Source organism: Pangasianodon hypophthalmus, chromosome 22 (genome assembly GCF_027358585.1).
Source record: "Pangasianodon hypophthalmus isolate fPanHyp1 chromosome 22, fPanHyp1.pri, whole genome shotgun sequence".
Lineage (NCBI taxonomy): Eukaryota > Metazoa > Chordata > Actinopteri > Siluriformes > Pangasiidae > Pangasianodon > Pangasianodon hypophthalmus.
Genome location: NC_069731.1, coordinates 13,204,650 through 13,228,056, shown reverse-complemented (window position 1 = coordinate 13,228,056; position 23,407 = coordinate 13,204,650). Strand labels below are relative to the sequence as shown.

The window sequence follows — 23,407 nt, the reverse complement described above, 5'->3', positions numbered from 1 at the left end:
AATACAACAATACATCCTGATGATGCCACAGCCATCCAGTTGATCAAAATTGGCAGAATCCATATCTTTTAGGATTCCTTTATTGCTGGAAATGCTAAAAAATAAATAAATAAATAAATAAATAAATAAATAAATAAATAATAATAATCTAGATAGATAAACAAATAAAAAATATACAAACATTAATTTGAGTATTTTTAGTCATTTTTGAGTTTGAATGTCAGAGATAGTATTTTTATTTTATTATTTATTTATACTTTTTTTTTCAAATCAACATTAACCTGTCATTGGCATTTGTGATTCATGTGCAATTGAATTTAGGGTCACACATTTTCTGAGTAAAATTCCAGCACCTCCAACATACAATGGCTTCCCACATCCCTGCTTCACCCTACTTTGTTTTAGCTGTTGTGAGAAACCCCATCTTATTTTGGTGAAGCACAAAAAAAGGTGAATTTACTCACCACTGTTTGTGATTAGCATCACAGTTGCAGTGGTATTTGGGGTCTGTGCAATTGCGTTCAATTCCACAGGCACACTTCTTGATTCCCGGTGCAGAACCACCCCAGTAGAAGTGCTTTTCATTACCTCTGCCAACCCACCATGTGTACGGACTGCCATCTGTAAAAAACAAACACACACACACACACACACAAACACACACACACACGTCAACCATAACTGATAAATTAGATTAAATATGAATGTATATAAATAGGCACTGACAGCATCGTGATTCTGCATTAAACAAATCACTAACTAAACATGAGATCATTCACATCCAAAACAGTGCATTTTAAAAAGTAGTTCACATTCAAGCTGCAGAATTTACACATCCAAAAACTACTATATACAGTATATATTGGAAAGAGATCCATAAGTGATCAATAAGTGACATTTCAGTGAAGGTCACAGAATTTTAATATGAGCTGGCAAATTGTTTTTCATGGCTTTGGAATTGAGCAGGACACTGCTGGTTTTAAGATTAAACCTGTGCAGGATGCCCTAGGTACTTCATACCCCGGCACATATAGTTTTCAACAAAAAAAGAAAATTAATCGCGGCAGACTCAGATTTTTTGAGGCCACTAAATAGCTCCTAGCTTGAATCTGGAGTTAAAAAGAGAGCTGTACTCCTGAGTGGTCTGCCCTGTCATCTGGAGATTGTGAGTCTGAATCACGATAATGCCACTGCCAAGCGAGCAAAACTGGCTGTGCTGTCTGGGTGGGATGGCACACTTGCTCCACTGTCAATCACAGAGCTAACTGTGGTTGTCTGTGTGCTCATGTATGCAGAACAGGGCAGACGGCACTTTCCTAGGGTCTTACACTACCTTGAGATGCAGCATGAGCAGGAATTCAAAAGAGATGTGATTGGCTGGCTTCACATGTCTCAGAGGTAGCGTGCATTAGCTTTTACCCTCTCTGGTTGGTAGCTGTTGTATGACAGGGGGGATCTGGCTGGTGAGTGGGAATTGGTAGGCAATCAAATTGGGAAGAAAATGAAAAAAGTGAGTTGTTCAGGTTTGACTGACCAAACAGATTGATTTACAGAGCAGCAGCTTATGATGCTCTCCTCACTGCACAGTTTTTTCAGTTAATTGGACTTTTTTTTTTTTTTTTTAAAGATGGGTAATGCAGCAGATGGAGGATCACTGACCTTTTATTCTATCACAGATAATATGGATCCATTCTACATTTATGATAGGCCCACCAGTACTAGTCAGATCAGATGATAAGCAGAGCAAATATGTTCTAAAAAAATTTTTATTCAGACAGCTTAAAGGGTAGATCTAAATAAGCACTGAACAAATAAGAAGAATTTCAAAGACAGAGGTATTTTTATTGATAATGTTATTATTTTAATGATATTATTATTATCATTATTATTATTATTATTATTATTCTTCTTCTTCTTCTTCTTCTTCTTCTTATTATTATTATTATTAGTAGTAGTAGTTTATCATTTTTTTAAATTACTTAATTTTTTAATATAACACATATTTAAAATATATATAAGTCTGAGCTGTTTAAGGCTTGACAAGCCATGAAGTCTTATCCTGATTACACTAGGCCTTAAGTGAAAAGCATTTGAAAGCATATAAAAATATCAATTTAAGCCTGGTGTGTTCATTTAATAGTGTGAGACTAAATTTAATGCTTATGTTAATTTAAATTGGGACTTAAATAGTAAGAGTTAATTCAAGAAAAAAAGGAGTTAAATCAACAGGGCATGTGTTTATTTAAGACCAGAATTTCTCAGATTATTAATGTCATTCTCCTTAAAGCATATTATTTAGTAATTACTTTGAATTATTTAGTAACTATGGTGAAACTATTAGGAAAGGTATGTAGTTATATCCATCAGGACTACATCTTGTTACTGAGAATTTAAGGGGTTAAGACCACAGAGTTAGTTTTCTTACTTTACAAGTTAATACAACACTGAAAAATTAGCTGTATAACACAATCTGCATAAATAGTTTGTTGGACTCTCTGCAGAATCTGCTTTTATTTTCCTTTAGAGAACTCAGTGCAAATAACATCTTGCCTAAACTGCAATCCATCATGGCCATCCCTAGTCTTATTAGCATCAGCATGGGTCTGCTGGTTTGCTTTTTAATCTGTTACATGTTTTCAAACTCCATATCTCCGACTTCCACAGATCCAAATCCTCTCAATCATCCATTGCTTGGGTGGTGATAATTACCCCAGGCCTTTCAATACATTCTGCATTTATAAAGCCACAGTTCTCATAATTGAAACAATTCCATGCTTGAAAATGAGAATTAACTGTCGAGTATTAATTGTCTTTCCCACTAAAAAGGACACAGCAAATTTGCTCCCGCCTGCTTTGTATTCTACGGTCACTGAATTGTGTCCCAGCATATTTCATGACACAGTCATTGTTCTTCAGACTCACTCCCTCTCTGAGCTGAAGGGCATCAAACACAAATAACAGGATGAACTGTTACTGCAGGCCATCTGACTCTGCATGCCTTTTAGAAAATGAGAAAAGGAAAAAGAATGAAGCTATGCCTGTCTGCTCTGCCTGTCACCAGAACAAGCATCTAATAGCCACAGAAAATTGGAGGCAAAAGTGTGCTACTGGTAAAAATAGAGCACAACAGGATGTTGGAGTAAAGGTGACAATATGGAGAGGGCAAAAAAGACATAGAGTGAGTGTGATAGGGATGGTGATTGTGAGAAAGAGGGATGCTTACACAGCAAAAGAGACAAATGCAATACATAAAAAGAGAAAGACTACAAGTTCTATAAGTCTGTAAGTACCGAGTGCAGAAGTGCTTACATTGTGTTACTGTGTGAAAGGTGTAAACTCTTATTCACCCCCTCTGCAATAATGAACACAGCAATGTCAGACTGAGAGCGTCTGAACTTCAGTATCTCAGAGGTACATATGCTGAAAAGAAAACGTAATTTCTCTTTCCCATTCTTCCCTTAATTTCCCTTCTCAGTGATCCATTTTAAAACATATTACTCAGTACTTCCTCTAAATTATTCAGTAACTACAGTGAAATTAATTTATTAATGCCAGCCGTGCTCTTTATGATGCCACAAGAAGTAGTCAGCAGATTTTACACTGGGTAAATGACTATTTCTTTTCAATTCAAAATGTCCAAAAATGAACAAACCTACATTTCTCACTCCATTGAAGACAGAGAACACACTTCAACTAAACCTCTAATAAAAGTTCCTTTTTTTATTAATGTTGCTGACTTTGGTTAGAAAAGGCTAAGCATATAAAATCTATAATAATGTCACTTAGGGTAATTAACAAAACAGCACTTTTAGCTTTCTTTCAGCCAAATGGAAAATTAACCTTAAAGTTTCTGAAATATTACCATAAAGAAGAATTAGTTATATATATTTATGATATGCTTCATTTAATCTCATTTAGTTGTAAAAGTTGGCTAGAGTTATAACAAGATGAATCTAAGGATCATAGTCATAATCCATAATCCAAACAGTGACAGTTTGTTTGTCTGGTATTGAGGGACAAATTGAAAATTTGATCATTTTAGATCAGTTTAGTTCATGAGAGATCAAAGAAGAAATGTTGAATATCCAATATAAAACCAACTACAATCTTTAAAAAGCACCCGGTTTTATGTCAACATTGTAATAGAGCATGCTAAATACATTCATTACATTTATGAAGTAAGCCATACTTAAAGGAAGTTTATTCAACTCTGCAATAAAATAGCAAAAGTAAACACTGCAGTAGCTGAAGCATGTTTGCGGAACTGACTTGGGAAAAGGATTTGGACATGATAACATACTTTTAAACTTCACATCCACAAGCTGCAATATCAGTTGGCTGCAGATATACTCCAAACATTTCCACATCAATTCAAAACACAATGTTGATGCTTCTGGCATGTTTTCTCCGTTATGTGGTTTGTTTGAGCAGGTGAGAACTCAGCAATGGCACTTGACTGTGGACCAAAATAACTGGTCTGAGAGTGTTTGAGTGAGGTGGTCTTGGCCCACTTCCAAGCAAACTCTATTGAAGTTTAATTGCAGTGAGAAAGTGATTCGACCCTGAACTGAACCAACTGCACATCAGCAGCTGGTGAACCAAACATTCTGTGTATTGTGGGCTGCAGAAATACACCAAACAAAAGAAAGAAATAAAAAATCAGCCATAACATTAAAACCACCTGCCTAATATTATGTAGTTCCCCTTTATACTGCCAAAACAGCTCTGACTTATCAAGGCATGGACTCCACAAGACCTGTGAAGGTGTGCTGTGGTATCTGGCACCAAGACGTTAGCAGCAGATCCTTTAAGTCCTGTTAGTGAGGTGGGGCCTCCATGTACTGGACTTGTTTGTCCAGCGCATCCCACAGATGCTTGATCAGATTGAGATCTGGGGAATTTGGAGGCCAAGTCAACACCTTCAACTCTTTGTCATGTTCCTCAAACCATTCCTGAACAATTTTTGCAGTGTTGCAGGGTGCATTATCCTGCTGAAAGAGGCCACTGCCATTAGGGAATAATGAAGTGGTGTATTTGGTTTACGTAGATGGTACGTGTCAAAATAACATCCACATGAACGACAGGACCCAAGCTTTCCCAGCAGAACATTGCCCAGAGAAACACACTGCTTCCACAGACTTGCCTTCTTCCCCTAATGCATTCCGGTGCCATCTCTTCCCCAGGTAAGCGATGCACATGCATCCAGCCCTCCAAATAATGTAAAAGAAAATGTGATTCATCAGACTAGACCACCTTCTTCCATTGCTCCATGGTCCAGTTCTGATGCTCACATGCCCACTGTAGACGCTTTTGGCAGTGGACGGGGTCAGCATGGGCACTCTGACCGGTCTGCGGCTAAGCAGCCCCATACACTGTGATGCACTGTGTGTTCTGACACCTTTCTATCATAGCCAGCATTAACTTTTTCAGCTATTTGTGCTACAGTAGTTCTTTTGTGGGATCGGACCAGACGGGCTAACCTCTGCTCCCCACGCACATCAGAGAGCCTTGGGCGCCCATAACCCTGTTGCTAGTTCACCAGGTGTCCTTCCTTGAACCACTTTTAGTAGGTACTCACCACTGCATACTGGGAACACCCCACAAGAGCTGCTCAGTGCCAGTTGGCCAGCCATCACAATTTGGCCCTTGTCAAAGTCGCTCAGATCCTTTATGCTTGCTCATTTTTCCTGTTTCCAACACATCAACTTCGAGAACTGACTGTTCACTGTTCGCTGTTCGCTGCCTAATATATCCCACCCCTTGACAGTGCCACTGTAATTAGATAATCAATGTTATTCACTTCACCTGTCAGTGGTTTTAATGTTATGTTACAGATTATATATATATATATATATATATATATATATATATATATGCATGCTGGATGTGATGCACACATCAGTTTCGTGTTCTTTTTCCATCTTTATATCTCTTACCAATATATGAAAGATTACGAAAGAATGAGTATTTTTCAGCTGTACATGCCCCTCAGCCAATGTTTTCTGCTTTTTGGTTCATTTCATTATGTGCAGTACCAAGAAGTAATTTCACTCTGATTCGGAGTAAAAAAAAAGGACCAATAAGTGTGAAAGTGCCCTAAGTGTTTCAGAGCAATTTAAGAGTTTAATGAAATGAGGCAGTACTGGACACATCATCCATGATCTTTTTTCCATCCATCAACATATTACAGCCAAACTTCATATGATTCAAGAGAGAGACCTTTTATAACATTCTGAGAACCTCAAGACAGCTTAAACGTGCATCACAGGCACGAGGCAGAGAGTGTGCAGGAGGCCTCAGATCACAACTAAAGCAGGGAAAGTGACTGAAGAAAATATTAAAGCCTTTTATTGCTAAAACTCCCTTTCATTCAGACTCTGGCTGCTGCATGTCCTTTGGTCAAAAAGTGACCCTGCCTGAGGCACAGAAACAGAGACCTGATCCTTAGTTCATATTAACCACAAATCTTTTATTCATGCAGCTGAAACACAAGAAAGGATAAATAAAGAATGAGTAAAAAAGATAATAATGGTATATTTTTGTTTAAATGTTTCAACTAGTATGTTGAATATTCCAAAGACAGGCAGGAAACTATTATCAAAAGTCAACCATAAAACACACACAAAAAAAACCCAAACCAAAACAAAAAGGCTTCTAGATTTAACCTTTTTAAGAGTGAATAACAACTGGAATCCACTTACAGATCACCTATCTTCGAAACATTAACTTTTAGGCCTGAGTAACTGTCCAGTAGCCTTTGACTGTGGTTCTCTGTTGAACCTTGTTGTACCAATAATGTTCTAAATGAGAAGTTTTATAAAAGAGATTTTCTTAGACTTTTTCTGATATTTTTATTCCTAGAATCCTATGTTTTATGGTTCTACATAAAATCTTTTAGGGTTTCTCTGGAGTGTTAAATTGAAGAACGCTTTAGGGCACAAGATGGCATTTTTTTTTCCCCTAAAGCTGATGATTAACACATTACATTAATGCAATACATTAAACAATGAAAGAACTGAACCAAAAAAGAACTGCTGCCAGATGCAAGCTGCAACTGCAGCTTTCCTCAAAAACAAGGTGTTTCTAGGACACTTCTAGGGGTGCAAGAATGTTTTGAAGGCATCAGCGGCAGTAAAGAGGAATGAATGTGGCAGAGAGAGGAGCTGAATGTAGTGCTGGATTATTTTCAAAGCAAAAAAAAAGTGTAGAACGAGGTGGTAAGGTAGATTTTTTTTTACTCATTTTGTCAGCTACGTCTACAACAATGAGCAAACAAACAACTAAAGGAACTGGAAGAAATGTGGGTAACCATGTGATATTTGTACCAATCACAAACTCGGAAAGTTCTCAGAAATACAGTTGCAGTGATTAGGAATTCTGCTTGCACATACTGTTGCATATACCCTCAAACATCAGCATCTTGCTTGGTCAAAGGTCATCTATTTGTGTTGAAACAGCTTTTCTGATCAAAGGATACTGGCAGCTTCAAGCCCTCAGCATACTTAATGCAGAGATGACGTCAGCAAGCTGCAGGGTTTGTGTGAAGCTGAAACCACCTTTCCCAGCTTAAAAGATCGCATCTGCAGCTGCATTTGCAGTTTTGTATTTGCCATCACGTACGAGTGCTCCAGTGCCATTCCACTGCAGGTACTGCCATTAAAATTTCATGACAATTTCCACTTTGAATAAAGTGGCTTGGACATGCCTGAACACCGTCTGCCCATGAACAATACTCATGGCATAAGAGTGTACTCCTGCAGCACCATGAACTGCTCCCAAAGCAAAAACACCACCGTGTACACCTGGTTGGATCTAATCACCCACAGATGGAAGACAATAATCTCAATAAGCAGCTCCATCTGTCCATGCGGGTGAAACTGAATAAAATTATGGCACCCCTGAGAAAATGACAGAGCCAATTAATGTGCGGTTTATTTGCGTTATCCTACATTAAGTGCTCTCTCTATACTACATTAACTGCTTTTCTCAATAACAGGTCTCCATCCTGCCACTGAGGAACCAGGCTTTCTTTTACAGGCACACCTTCAGTGACCACCATCATTTTTACAACACATAATCATGATCTGTGAGTCATCTCTGCCAGAAAACCATCAATAATAAATGATCATGATTCTCCTGGAAAAAAATGAAGCGTGCTGAGATTTAGCAAAAAATACTTCAGATTAATGCCTGAGATGCTGGTTATCAGAAGTAAGACATAAGCATTGCTAATCTCTCAAGTGAAGAAAACTGCTAATCATCTTGTGAGGCAGGAATTATCATGAAGCCAATTAATTATGATAATGATTATAACCTGAATATTAATGAATCACTGTTTTCTTTGTGCTCATAAGATGTGTTGAAATTCTCACAGGGAAGGTAGAACAAAATCATTAATTATCATCTGTTCAGCAAATAGCTTAATGAAACGTGTGTCAGACTTAGATGTTTATGAAAAAGAATTGCAGTAATAACAGTGCTCACCATTTTGCCTTTCATAAGACATGCAGGTTATTGCGTTTACAAAGTTCTGAACAAACCCTCTGATTGTTACTCTGCTCCCTAGAAGAGGGGAAAAGAAATTTGGAACTTTGAAATCCACTGGAACAAAAGGATGGACATTTTACATAAATATAAGACACAAGAGAGTTTAGCAAGTTTGTGAGCTACTCAAAAATTAACTGTTGCACCAAGTAACATAGCTTTCACATACTCTTAGGTTATACGTTAAAGCTTACTTACCCCCTAGTGGGCACAATGTGATTCTGTTCAAAATGCACCATGTGCAGAGTAAAATGTGCAGGTTTTCCAACTATAAATGCATTGCATTTGTTTTTATTTTTATGAGGAGTATAATGGTTTATTTGTGTGGGAATTGTTTTTGAGGTGTGCCATCACCAGTCATGGACACCTCGCTGAAATATACTGTTTGTAATGGCACACATAAATGGAAGAGCCCAGAAAATTGGCTTTTATATTAGGCAGTGTTAGTGTCATAGGTCAAACTGAGATTAATGGCAGGGTGTATCACAAAATAATTGTAAACATTTACCATTAATGTAATATTATACTTTAATTAGCATATTCGAATGTAGGTTATGCTTGTAGCCACATCATTATTTTTGTTGTTGGTTTGTTAGTAAATTGTTGTTGCATGAAAACCCAAGCAAATACAATAACTTGAGACAGACTTTACTTAATGTAAATGTTACATTGAGAGACACAGCTAATCACGTACTTGTGTCTCGATATTTAACATTAATGTCAGGTCATTTTTCTGATTGGCTGGCAAGGGTGAATTATGTCATACTCTGTGACAGAGTTTTGACCCAACTATTAGTTACAATTTACCTTCAATCTACCTATTAGGACAGATAGAGCAGAATAAATCATAAATTTAGTGACTGTTTATGCTCCTAGCAGAAAATCTCATCCATTTATTCTCTATACCACTCATCCTACACAGGGTCATGGGGGAGCCTGGAGCCTATCCCAGGGGACACCCTGGACAGGGGGTCAACCCATCGCAGGGCACATAAGCTCATAGGCTAGTTCCATGCATAACATGCATGTTTTTGGGTAGATCACATCCTCTTTCCACCTAAAACTGACCACAAATAGCTGAGGACAAAGTTACATCTGACCATACATCTTTCCTCTACCCTCAGTACTGCTTAATAAACAAACAGCAAAGCCCACAACTTTATCCCAGCTTTAGTGAATTATTTCCAAGAGGAACTTTGCCACTGCTACAGCACATCAGATATGCCTTTGACACTTCAGCCAAAAAACCACAGCAAGAAAGCTGGACACAGAGTTAGAAGGACCCTGTCTCTAGCTATCCAAGACACAGTGTTTGCACAAAGGGAAAGGCAAAAACCAGAGAAAACAGATCAAAACACATACATCGGAGAGGTATTTAAGCTGAAAGGGTGACTAGTAAACAAGGTGTAGGTGAGTGTGATTAGTAAACTGGTGACCTTGAGTGGTTCAGTTTGAACCATTGGATCAGTTTCTCTGTGCATACATGCCACAAGTGATGAGTGTGAAATCCTGAATTCTTTTTACCCATTAATAGTTTGCTTTAAAAATTCACAGGATTGAATGGCACATTTTCATTCAAAAGAGATGATAGAAGAGGCCTGGAGAATTTTTTTTTTTTTTTTTTTTTACAAAAATGCTATGAGGAATAGATTTTCTCTGTAGTGTAGTCTTAAAGGCTGTGCACTCCTTGACTGCGGCAGAATTTCCTGGAAGAATCGTGAAGCCTAATGTTGTTATCAAAAGCTGTTCCAGGAAACAACTTTGTGACTTGAAGGAATCAGGGCACATGTGAGTGCACCAGGCTATGCAATATTTCTCTGTAATAACTAGGAAACAAAAGATTTATAGGTAACTTTTGCTTTTTGAATTGCTATCACCTGGGAAGCCTATGTCCTTTAAGGGTGACACTGGTAAAAAAAAAAAAAAAAAGAGAAGAAGATAGGAAAAGTACTGTAAGACTATGCCACTCTTACTATGACATCAGCTGTAAAGAGCAACAGGAAGTGACAGAGTGGAAAAATAGTCCTTTAGTCTTGTGGAAAAAAGTTAAATCTGTTTAGTGCTGCAGGGATGTTGATCTCCACCTGAAAGCATTTCTACAAGAAAAAAAAAAAATGTAACATACCAGTTTTCCTCGCAGTGGGATGAAACACAGGCCATCTTTGAGAATAAGCCACAAGCATCTGCCAACATGAAACATGGCCGACCGTGCTGAAAAGGCAGGTCTTATTGTGATGAAGTGAGCAGCCCCTTTATCATGATACATTTTTTATCCAGCACTCATTTGGGAGCTGGAGTCGCATCCACACTTTTATTACAATTCATAAAATGTCCTCTGACAAATAAATTCTCTCCCTAGATGTGAAGTGAACGGCTAAAAGCTGCCAACCTGTGAATTTCTTGATAAAATCCACACTGTTTTCCATGAATTTAAGTTTAAATTATCAGCTGATGAAATTACTGTTTTGCATCCACTTATCTTATCTTATCAATAGCTGGACAATGAGACTAATAGGGTTGAGCAATGCATTATATCACAAGATCTCATTGATGCCATAATAAGAATGATTTGGAGCAAACTATTACACACACACACACATACACACACACACACACACACACACATCTAAAGATAGACAGACAGCGCAGACAGCTGCATTTGTGATTTCCAATAATTTAAGTGTTTCAAGTCTGTAATGCTCAGCTGGCTTCATGCTGTGCTCCAAAACACAGTAAACATCCCAGGCAGGAGATGTCTCTGTCTTCAGCAGTCTCTGAAATCCTCAAACCAGCCCACCTGGCATCAACACGATCAAAGTCACTGGGCTCACATCTTTCCCCCCATTCTGATGTTTGTTCGGTTTTAGTCAGAACAATTGCCAGAGCAACACTGTGATACCGTCTGTGAAATAGTGTACAGCAAAGTGTGTCTGTACTTCTCCACCTGGCACCGAGAGCCCTGCAGTGTGTGCTTCAGTGTGGGCTTTTTCAGCATGTGCACAGTGTGTTTATTGTCTGTGGCACTGATTCTGATCCGCGCCAGATCTGAACAGCTTCAGACACAGAAGAAACAGATAAAAGGTGAGAATAAGCTTCAGTGAGGCTGTATATTATGGTTGATTTATGAGCAATCATTACTAAAAAATTGTTTTTCGTCTTATTATTATTTGTTTTTAGGCTGGAGAGGTCAATGTATTGTGAGTTTTGTTTTAGTTATTTAGTGCTACACACTTTCTGGTTCCTTCCTATGTATAGTAACAAAGTTGAAATTAATACAGTCTGTGCCACATTACTGGTGGGGGTGTGGCTTCTGAACCTGATTTACATATGGAAGAGTTGTTTTGAATAAATAAATAAATAAATAAATAAATCATACTTAAGATAAACAATGAGTTTGTCACACAATGTTTGATTTACTTGTTGTTTTATTTGTACAATATTAAACCATTTAAATCAAGTAGATTTTACTTGAAATTGCATGAAGTTCATTTTAATTTAGAAAGCAAATGCAAATTAGCCAAAATTGTACTAATTATTTTCATCAGCTTACAGGAGGAGAAACATTTTTTCTGACAAGGCTGATCCTCTGACATTTGGTCCTGCATTAATCTCTTTTGTTCCATTTGCAATTTAACGAATTAGTCTTCTTCGGAAAAACGTCCGATCCAAAACTGTCTCTGTCTCTCTCTTCGATGCCTCCAGGTGCCTCTCTGCTGTCCTTAAAATTATTAAAAGAATATCATATTATCTCACAGAACAGTGGCTTCATTTTTGTTGTTGTTTACTTATCCCGACTTTACAATCAAGAGAGAAGGGGACACATATCCAGGTCTGAATAAGTGACTCTGTTATTCTATTATATTCTATATTAACTGATCAAGTCATTAGGAGTGTTTCCTTGCTCTACATAACACATTGAAATATGCAGATTATGGTATGCATGTGGAGAAATCACTGGTTTAGGCCATATTCTGTACACACACAACTAAACCATTTCCTGTAATTGAAGTCAAAATAGCTAACATCATGCAGAAATAAATGATTTAAAATCTAGTGAACACAGTTCTACTGAACCACACTAGACAACGGTCTAGTCCAGGTTATTAAAAGGACAAGCGTAGGTTAGTTAAAATATGTGTAGTAACTGTTATTTGTATGTTATCTTTCTAACTTTAGCAACAATTTGTATATGTTGGAACAGACAGAAAATACAGTAAATACAGTATATGTTACAGCTGTGGATATTCCCTGTGAACTGGTTCATTTGTAAACAGAGCTTTGAGCTGGTCTATCTCTGGTCTATGTCATGTCTGGTCCATCTCTGCTCACTCGTCCGAAGGCAAGATGTTATACTACAGGCGTGAGAAACTCATTTTAGGTAACAGGCCACATTACACTTATGCAAATGTAAAAAACAAACAAACAAACAAAAAAAAAACAGTTTAGTGATCAATAACACATTAACAACTCCTCTTAAATGTGTTCTTTTATGCAAACGTACTGTACATTCTGAATGCGCAAACAAACAACACATATTAGACACAAAACAGATTAACAGACTACAATGCATTACCAAAAAAACTAAATATTCCAAATTACTGATAGGGTCAGACATGCCTATACTTATAGATTCTTTCATCTAAAAAAATCACAAAAAAGTTGAAAAAATAAAGGAAAAAGTGGGTTTTTTTTCAGAGTTTGCTTCCTCAGTCGTATTGCCTGACTCTGTGGAGTTATGAGCATGACTAAAGCAGCTTATTGACCACAAATACTGGAAAGAAGAGAGAGTGTTATGCCATTAGACTGCTGCTTTTATCCACAGCACAGAAAACATTAAGATCCATTTTAAGCCTCTGATTCACACACCTTATTTAGAGATGACACAGTAAAAGCACTGCTGTTAAAATAGCTCAAAATTTCACTCTGTTTTTTTCCCTTCAAATCAATATGTGTCCTTTTGGAATGCTGTTGTGTGAATAAGTGTCAGTTTGCTCAATAATTGCAAATAATAGTTTCACTTCTACTGTAACATAACAGTTCAAGCCGTGCCAATCTTCTCAGCCGATGCTAGCATAATAACTGTCCTTTTTTTAGGACTAGATAAGCGGAACATATCTAAAAAAAGAAAAGAAAGAAAAAGCCAGTCATATACCCGGCCCCTATTTCAAACATGCATTTTAATGTCAGAAAGCATAAATATAAAAAAATATTAAATAGGGTTAGCTTTTGTATCAGTGAGTGAGCTAATGCCGTAAGTTAGCTAGTAAAATTGTCTAAGCTAGCATTTTACATTCACTGCTTGTAAGGTCAAGTCAAAATAGTTATTTTAGCTAGCTTATTTTAGCTAGCTGGCTGAAGTTGGTAAGCTGAAAATCTGTGAATCCAAATATACTGTAACTGTTAATCTAAATGAAAGGTCAAGAGGTTAATATGTAAACAGATTGTTCCACAGGAATAACAGTTCACACACAACAGCTGGACACAATTATTATTATTATTATTTTAACTGGTAAAGCCAATTATGCCCTTGTTGATAAGAATCCATTTGATGCTGCCTTCAAATTTGGCCAAAATAAAAACCATAACCTATAAAACAGCTGTAATTCTGCTGCCCTACAAAAGCAATAGAATTTATCTCAAAACCATAAAAGTTCCTTAAAGGTCCACCTACATGTGGAGCTTTCTCCCAAATGGAACACATAGAGAATGATAGTAGAGCCCAACCGATCAAACCAACCAACCAACCAACCAACAAACAAATAAATAGTTATCCCTTAAAAACATTATGGACAATACAATAGTTTCCATTCCCCATAGTCCTGCTTTTGACCTTAAAAACAGAATTGATTTGGAGGCAGAAAAGGGAACAGTAAATGTAGCAGTGAAGCTACTGTCTCATTCAGACAAATGTTACTGCATCAGACCATACTAAGCATTAAAAATTGCTCCTTCTGATATGGTACAAAGAAGTGAAGTTTTTTCAGCCATGCCTGAGGTCAGAACTATTTTTCTGTTTTTAGAACCTACTTACTAAAACATGGCACTGTCAGGCTTCTTTTACATGCACTTTTACAAAAAAAGAGAGAAAATGACTAGCAGTAGAACTCATGGAACTGAGAATCCTACACTGAGGTTCCTAGAAAGAATCTGATCTGAGCTACATGAGTTGTAAGAATTTAAATCTTGTACAGAGGCAAATATTTTATCATGGAGACCAAGGTTTATTAAAAGTATTCGGAGTGGGCGACTTCAGACTAACAGATTTACATTTGTTCAGACTTTGTACACGGCTGCTTAAAGTCAATTTTCTGGGCTCCGCATGCAGATTATGCAAATTACCTGCATGTAGTTAACACCAGGGGTTCTTAAACTTTTTTGCACCTAGAGATCCTTTTAACTGATGCCAAGCAATGAAATAAACAGGAGGCTAATAAATCTAATATATAAGATATTGCTGAATAGTCCTAGTTGTATTTTTCATATTAATCACTGCAAATGTGGTTTAATTTAACAATATACAAATACCTATATTGCAGGATGTAGGCATTTCATCACTCTTTTAACGAGCTATTTTGACTTGTCGCATTAACAAAATAATACCAAAGGTTTTGTTAATTCACTGTTCATTTGCTAGCTTCATTTGACAGCTGACTTTAAGTAAGTGTTATTTATAATTTTATGATTTTTTTTATTTTAAAGATAATATTTATGTATTTAATATTGGCCTCAAATGGAATTACACAATATTTTCATTAGTTTTACAGCCCAATGGTGCTGGACTTAACAGAGACATGCCTCTGTTTTTGGCAAACTCCACTCTACGCATGCAACTCCCACACAACTGTCCAAGTGGCACTTAAATTCATAGCTATTCTAATATCTGAATACCGATGTGTGCAATATTAACTTATAACTATGCATGCATACCTCAACTCTGAATATGGCCCTTCGAGCATAACTCTCAAATGAATCATATTTACTTTACAAGCTCAGTAAGACTTTGTTCAATACTGTAGACACTTATGCATTTTATTTCTATATGATGCATTTACATGAAAGCAGGCAGATGTATAATTCTAAATCCAGTATATAGCCCCGAGTTCTCGCCTCTTAGGAGAACATAAATAAAACTTTTGATGGATTATTGATCTTCTGGCATTCAAAAATGAGACAAGCAATACAGAAGTATGATGTTTATATCCACAACCATATCTCCAAACATCATTCACTTCATTCATTAGTCACTTCATCAAAGCCTAGACCTAAATCACATAATCACTTTCATATTTGCCTGAGCAGTCAATTCAAGAAACAAATTTCGCATGTAAATTTACAGAGAAGTGTAAAAAATGTGACGTTTTCACTTTTTTTTTCTTCAAAGAAACAGTTTGTTTTATGGTAGTAAAATGACATTGAATGACAAATCATTCAATTACTCAGTAAAATCATTCATGTTGATACAAATCAACAAGTTACTGTGGAATTCATTTCTTTAGCTGTAAGTTTACAGTAATTGTTGGTTTTAAAAAAAATCAATGTTAAAATACACTTGCTAATGAATATGTATAACATTTATTCACCAAAACTTACTTAAATTAGTTTAAATGGTGACATAAGTTTTGGAGAATCTGGAGAATTATCAAATACATACATTATACTAATTTCATTACTGTTACCTTAGAATAAAAGGTAAGATAAACCATACAACTTTGGATACTTCAATGCCTGTACTAATTCATGGAAACAGTCATACTGTATATGAACATTTTGCACTTGTTAATACAATTACGTCATTGTTGGAGTAACTATCTCTCTTGGGACACCACTCTTAAATAAACCCTTTTCATTAGAAAAGTATCTATAGTATTTGCCACTCTCTCAGGGAGAAGTGCATTCCTTGACATTTTCTGGTCCAGCCATAGGCAGATAGTCCACTTCTGAACACCAGTATTTCCAGCAAGCATAGTAGGATTATTGCTGTGGCTGCAGTTATCAATCCTAACATCCTTAACAGACACCAGAACTGCACATGTGAACTATATGAATCTGACTGGCATGCATAATAATATCTGGCAAGTGTTGGCAGGGTGACAGGGTGAATAGTATTCTCAGTGAAATTAACTTCTCTAAAAAACATCTGTGAAAGTGGCATGTGTGACCAGCTTTAGAGGGTGGTCCAGGAGGGGCACAGAGGGAAACCAGGGAAATAATGATCAGTCATTGTCCCAGAATATGGTAATGCAGGAATTAAAATACAGAGAGAGCATGCTTTCACAGCTGTCTTTTACACCATCACAGTGCCGTCATGGTGTTACCAATACGATGTCCAAAATGGAAAATAATAACCCATGCCAGGATGCATATAAAAGACAGCTGGCAGTGTACACACTATGGAAAAATTGTATACACATTTTTTTTTAACTTAACGTGACTATATACATTATAACAGCTTCAAAACTAGCACTATTTCTGCTAAGTAACAGTCCACAAGCATTTGTTTACAATGAGAGTGAGGCAAGAGGGCAAGCCCTGGAGAGCGCACTGAGGTTGGCCATGGAAATTTTAGCTGTGAATGGAGCTCCAAATTCAGGTAAAAAAAACCTTCTGTGGCCTCTTTCTTGGATTGGTATCATCTGAAAGCTGCCGAAGAGCTCTTTTTAATGATGGCACATATCAATTTTGTGATCCGGAGCTACTGGGCCACTGGTAACTTCACATGTGCAGATGATTCCCGTTTTGGTAATGGTACAGTCTCGTCATGAAAGAAAGTGATCACATGACATATGTGCGGATATATTTTCATGTGAGTCTTACTCTTTTTCTCTTCTTTTTTGGTGGATTCACAATTGAAAAAACTATCAAATGCAATCTTCAGGGGGAGGGGCATCTGGAGTAGCTTATCAGATTTTAAGGGGGCCCAGTGATCATATGAGACAGTAGGGAACTTTAATTTAACTTTTGGTTGGCTTGATTAAACTGAAGGGTCTTACTGAAGAAGGATTTCTGCTCTCTGAAAAGCAGAAGGAATATCTCAGATTTCTCTTTTGCATATTCATCATCACTTGCACCCAATAAACCTCCAGCTACTTCAAACTTGGAAAGAACCCAAACCTGTTTCATCATCTGTGCAATGGAACTGACTGCCATGGCATCTCACCTTGGTGTATGTATTCAAGGCGTCATGTATACCTCTGAGTTGTCAACATTAGTTATGAAAAATTGTCAACATTGTAGTCAACATTAGCTATGCAAAGGCAGCAATATTGTTTTTAAATTATTACACCCCAATATAAGTACCACAGCTGCTAATGATAGCAACCAGAAATATTTACATACTCAAACTTAACTGCAGAAAAAACCTTTTATCTCTAACCTAACAAATGATACAGGAAAACCTGTAAATCATGTGATTGCAGAGGAACCAGTGATTAAAGAGATTATTTTTTAAACTTTAGTCCAGTCACCTTGGCTCAGTTTTACGGCAGCCCTACTAACAGAAATTGTTAGTAGAATAGTGAGGAAGTTAAACTATAAGTAAGTTAAGCATTGTTACAATGTTCCCTGTTAAACGAAAATTTGCAAGACACTTGCTTTTGCTGGAGAGTAATGTATGGCCCTTCAAAAAAGGTAGTAAAGAACTGCCTACTTTTGCAGGAAGATGCTTTTTCACTGAAATGACCAAACATGTGTACTTGCCACTGTTTAAAAAAAAGGCCAGGATGCTATAGACTATTTTCAAATCAGTGACATTTTCATAATCCAAAAGACTTGTGTAACAGTGTTTAAAAGTTAGAAATGCATATGGAAGTGCGTATACACCCAGAAAGCCAACCTGAAGAAAGATTCTGACGCTTGTGATCAGAAAAGTGTACAAAAGTTATCAATTGTGAGGCTGAGACTAGACAAATGTTTTATGGAAACGTTCATGGTAATATTCGAGGAATGTTTAAAAATATTATATAAATAAAGATTAAAAGATTGCACATTCTTTAAACTTAAAGGTCCTAGAATGGTAACATTGAGAACACTTTCTATTAACCAAAAACTGGGTTGCTGGCAACAGGTAATTGGTAATTGGCATTACAAGAGATCAAATCTGAGACCAGCAGTGTGTCTCTCTACACTCAGGAACACACACACATGATTGAACCTCTCCACCTGCGGCCCTCTCACTTTCATGAATCAGTTCAGTTGCTCTCTCACTCTCTCTCTCTCTCTCTCTCTACCCTCATTCTTTCTTTCATTGTCTGTCAATTTAATTATTGGCATGACTTTATTCTGTCTCTCCCTCTCTGTTGTCTGCCAGTGCACTGAGCAGCTGTATTGTTAATCTCTTCTGTGTTGTCTAAGAATGCTGTAAAAATTGAGCCATTACACAAAAATAGCAACTGTTGCTTTAGATTTGTCATTAAAACAATTTGAAAAAAACAATACCAGACAAATCTTATCAAACCATGGCTTTGCATTGGTTTGAGGAAACCTAGCAGAATGTTATTTTGCTAGGGAAAAAAATCAATCTTAACTGATCTGGAGCAGTGAATAACAGCTTTTTGTAGCTCACTAGCTTATTATTAATGTCCTACCTCTAAACACCAGCTATCCAAAACTTGGAATTTGCTACCTTTTTAGACAATGTGTAACACTGCATTTGGATCATTTGCATTTTTAATAATAACAACCTCCATTAAATCATTATGGGGTATTTCATAGCTATAAGTTGACACACACAAACAGTGTCTGTGTGTGTGTGTGAGTGTGTGGGTCTTTATTAATACAAACATAGCTACTGGTTCTAATAGCTTTCCAAACCTCCGATTTTATTATATTAAGCCTACATAAAGCCTACGTGAAAGCAACTGAATTACGTTTTATGGCAAGAACAGAAAGCAGAATCTGTTCTGCTTGGAGCAAACTGAGTGAATGTTTATTCAGTTTAATGTAGCATGGTTGCATTGTGAACAGGTAAACAGAATATCAGTTCACTGACTCACCAGCTCCTACATTCAGGACCCCGTCACTATCCTCTCTCTCTTCGGTAACCACCTTTATTCTTCTTCCTCTAAACCACATGTTCCCAGCTGTGGTCTTGTAGTACCCCCTGTCCTGCACATTTTAGTGTTTCCCCTGCTCTAACACACCCATTTCAACTCAGGAAGGTCTGTTAATTAGCTGATTAATTGAATTGGGTATGTTTGGAGAAGGAAAAACACTCAAATGTGCAGGACAGGCAGTACTCCAGGACCAGGGTTGAGAACTGTGCAAAAGAACATGCTAAAAACAGAGATGACACAATGGAAAAGTGAATCCTGCAGCATTAGAAAAAGGCCTAGAGGGATCAATCTTCACTTTCTGAGAGAAGAGAACATAAACATAATCATTGTTTCCTTCTCCATTTTTGCATGGTGTGCAATGAAATGCTCCCAATGAATAAATGCCAGTTTCTTAAAAGCCAAATTGAAAAACTCCTCCTAGCATGAAAACCAATGTCCTCCATCAAATACTGGCTGCTTTGTGTCAGACTTAAATTAGGACACAAATCTTAAATTCTCCAGTTTACAGGTACTAGTCTATACTGCTGCCCACCTGCTTCCTGCTTTGACAGGCTAATGAGGGATTACTCGCACCTCCGCATGAGTCACACTAATTTGCAACCACTTTGGGAAGGACGACAGATCAAAATGCAAGAAGCTTGATAGAACCTATGTTTTAGGCTTTATAGAAACAAAGTCGGAATGCATAACTATCAATGACTACAACAAGAAGAATCCAAGGCCATAGTTGTCAATTGTTAATGCTGTATGAGGATGTTGCATAGCCAGACATCTGTTCTATGTACTGTAATTTGCAGCTGTTGGACAGATGCTGCATCAGTGGAGGAAGCACATTCTTTGTGTTTGTCCTCCTTCTCTGATTTTTTTCAGTTTTGTTGTTGTCATGTCAGCAGGCCGATGTTTGGCAGGGAGAATGCTGTGACGTCCATTTCGCACATTACAGATGACGGATATGACAAATGACCTTTCTCTGGCATGGCAAGTGAGGCTGTGTGGATAGTGCCCAAGTGAAATGAGAAAGACAGAGCCACGTGACATACATATACATAGTACATGGGGCCAAATCCCCTGCAGCACTGAGGCTTGGGCAACATTCAGACCACTGCAGCTCTACTTCAAACATATGTCAGGAAGACAGGGGGCACACATAGGAGGTTACAAAACAGTGCCTTTCCGTTTAGGGCTATTACCAAAATCAAACCATGTATTCCTTCTCATGAAAATAATACATGCTATTATTTCATCTCATGTAGACTAGTGATTCTCAAAGCGGGGTCAGAGGAACACCAAAGTCCTGTGAAGCAAAGCCAGGGGTCTGTGACACTTGGATTTAGTGACAGAGATGGAACAGCCCATTATTATGACAGTTATATTTAGTATTAAGTTCTTATAATTCTTACCCTGTTTGGTTTGGTTGAACTGAATGTGATTGAGCCAAACCTCAATAATTAAAAAAGAGTTTTAATTAATTTGTCTATAAATAATGTCAACTTGGACCAAATGTGTTTTGTGAGTGGAAAGGTCAGGAATAGAAGGCTCTACAGTATGTCTTCAAAAAATAGACATAATATTGTTGAACACATTTAAATAATATTCATGAAATAAATCTGAAGGGGTCCGTGGAATTTATTACAGTTAAACAGCCTCCATCCATGGACTCATTGTCCACTACAGAATCCAATTTATCCATACTTATCCATCCATCCATCCAGAATCCATACTTTTATTTGTTTTAAAAACTCTCCATGGACTTACGCAGTCCTATATCACTGACATTCTCAGACTTTATTCTGCTGAAATGTCTGAAACCTTCAAGTCTGCTACTTTTGTTCCATTGTCCTGGCTTAAAAAAACACAATGGTGAGGGTGACTGTGCAGTTTCTCCAGTAAGTACAACTTACTGGACTTTAGATCTGCTCTCACTCTCACAGTTTTTAAATCAAAATTTTTTTTTATCTGTTAGCTTTTTGATTATGTAAAGTGAATGCCTGCATCTGCTGTGTCTGTTTTTATGTTCTTTTTTAAGCTTGCTGCAATTTGCAACATATGGTTGTGGGAGGCAGGATGCAAGCGCACAAAATCGATGCACTCTTGATTATATGGAGTCCAGGAATCGTGGTCATGAAACATAGCAGGGGATACAGGCAGACAAGGTTATCATAGGCCTATCCAAATCCATAAGTCAAATACAGGCACCGGACAAAAACAATGAGAAAAAAGTGATTTGAAAATAGTGTAGTAAGTAGAAAGAGATTTTTCTAAAACTTTTACGAGAAACTTTTAGGCGAAAGGCAATTACAAGTAAAGTACAGATACTTAACCCTTTCTTGCAATTCTCAGTGCAGCATATCTCTATCTTTACAAGCTTTCTACACAAAATCCCAAATAAAAAATGTGCCAGATTCCAATAAATGCTTTTTCAAAACTTTTTTAAACTAGATTTTTTTTTTTAAATTACAGGTAGATTTTTAACTTTTGAAATCAGCTGCATCATGCAACAGTCCTAAATGACGTTATTATTATTATTATTATTATTATTATTATTATTATTATTATTATTATTATTATTATTAAATAAAATAAGCATATTAATATTTAAATGTCAAAAAATAGTGCTATTTTTTGTTCAAAAATTATATTTTCTATCATTTTGATTTAATTAATAAATTCATTAAATATTTGGACCAGAATGTCATACATATGTATATATGTGTGTGTGTGTCAAAATTCATATGACATGCAATTTTAAGCATTACAAATATACCTAAAGAATCTACACATGTTTTAAAGAGTTTATGCATGAATCGGTTAAAAACAGAGTAAGTAAAGTGCTTTTCATCTCTGTATGTGAAAGGAGATTGCATGTCTTTGAAGCTCTCCTGCATTTTGTAATTGCACTAAAGCGTTGCAGACAAACCCAAACTTTAGGCCACATAACAATTTGCAGTTTGAAGCCAACACTACTAACAACTTGATTTGATACAATCAAATACAAAACCACTTTATTGGTATGATGCTATAAAAATGTATTAATATATGCCATGGTAAGGATTGTGGAATATGCTAATAAAAGTAGATGTTGAAGCCTAACTTGAAGTTAGGCCTCAACAGGCCTTAAAGTTACTGAGTTTAGAAAGTACACAAACTTTTTTTTTTAAATTATGTACATTGTATTTCCTGTGTGAGAGTTTATTTTAGAATTAGAGGTGGTGGAAAACAAAAATAGAAAAGGGTCTCCAAGTTATACGTTATAAGTCCAACTTATATTATAGCCTATAATTTGAGTTAGCCTAACTTATTTCCACACAGACACTTCATAATGTAAATGGTCTCTATTAATACTGCATGACATTCATTACCATAATGAATAAACATGATGTTAATACTTAATTATTATCATTACTAATGACTATTCATATATGACTCAGCTAGGTGTTGATGTATACACCTCATTATTTCCTGATGTACTAAGGATTAGTACATGTATTAATTCCTCATTATAAAAGCATTAGTTAAGTATTAATTGATGCTTATGTTCAGATATTATAATAAAGCACTACCATTAAAAAATGATGTATAGCATATGAACTGTGATATCTGAGAATAGATGAGACAGTAATAAATTTGGATTCATACTGGTTTAAAGCTTCAGACAGTTAAATTAAAAGAACTGCTTGGTGGGAGTTTGTTTGTCAGAGTCATTCCATTGCTTCTTAAGTAGACGTGGGCTTGAATACGCAATAATTTCACACTTGCCCTGCTGTTTGATCCTCTACATACACAGATGGCATTCCTGTCAGAGACATTAATAA

General features: G+C 36.6%; 1 protein-coding gene across 1 annotated transcript in view; it reads right to left on the bottom strand.

Moving 5' to 3' along the window:
* LOC113541231 (contactin-associated protein-like 2) overlaps positions 1 to 23,407 on the bottom strand; it is a 245,380-nt gene that overhangs the window by 49,861 nt on the left and 172,112 nt on the right. The window contains exon 14 of the mRNA XM_026938097.3: positions 465 to 621. Within this exon, the coding sequence (XP_026793898.3) occupies positions 465 to 621 (157 nt within the window). The remainder of the gene's footprint in view (positions 1 to 464; positions 622 to 23,407) is intronic.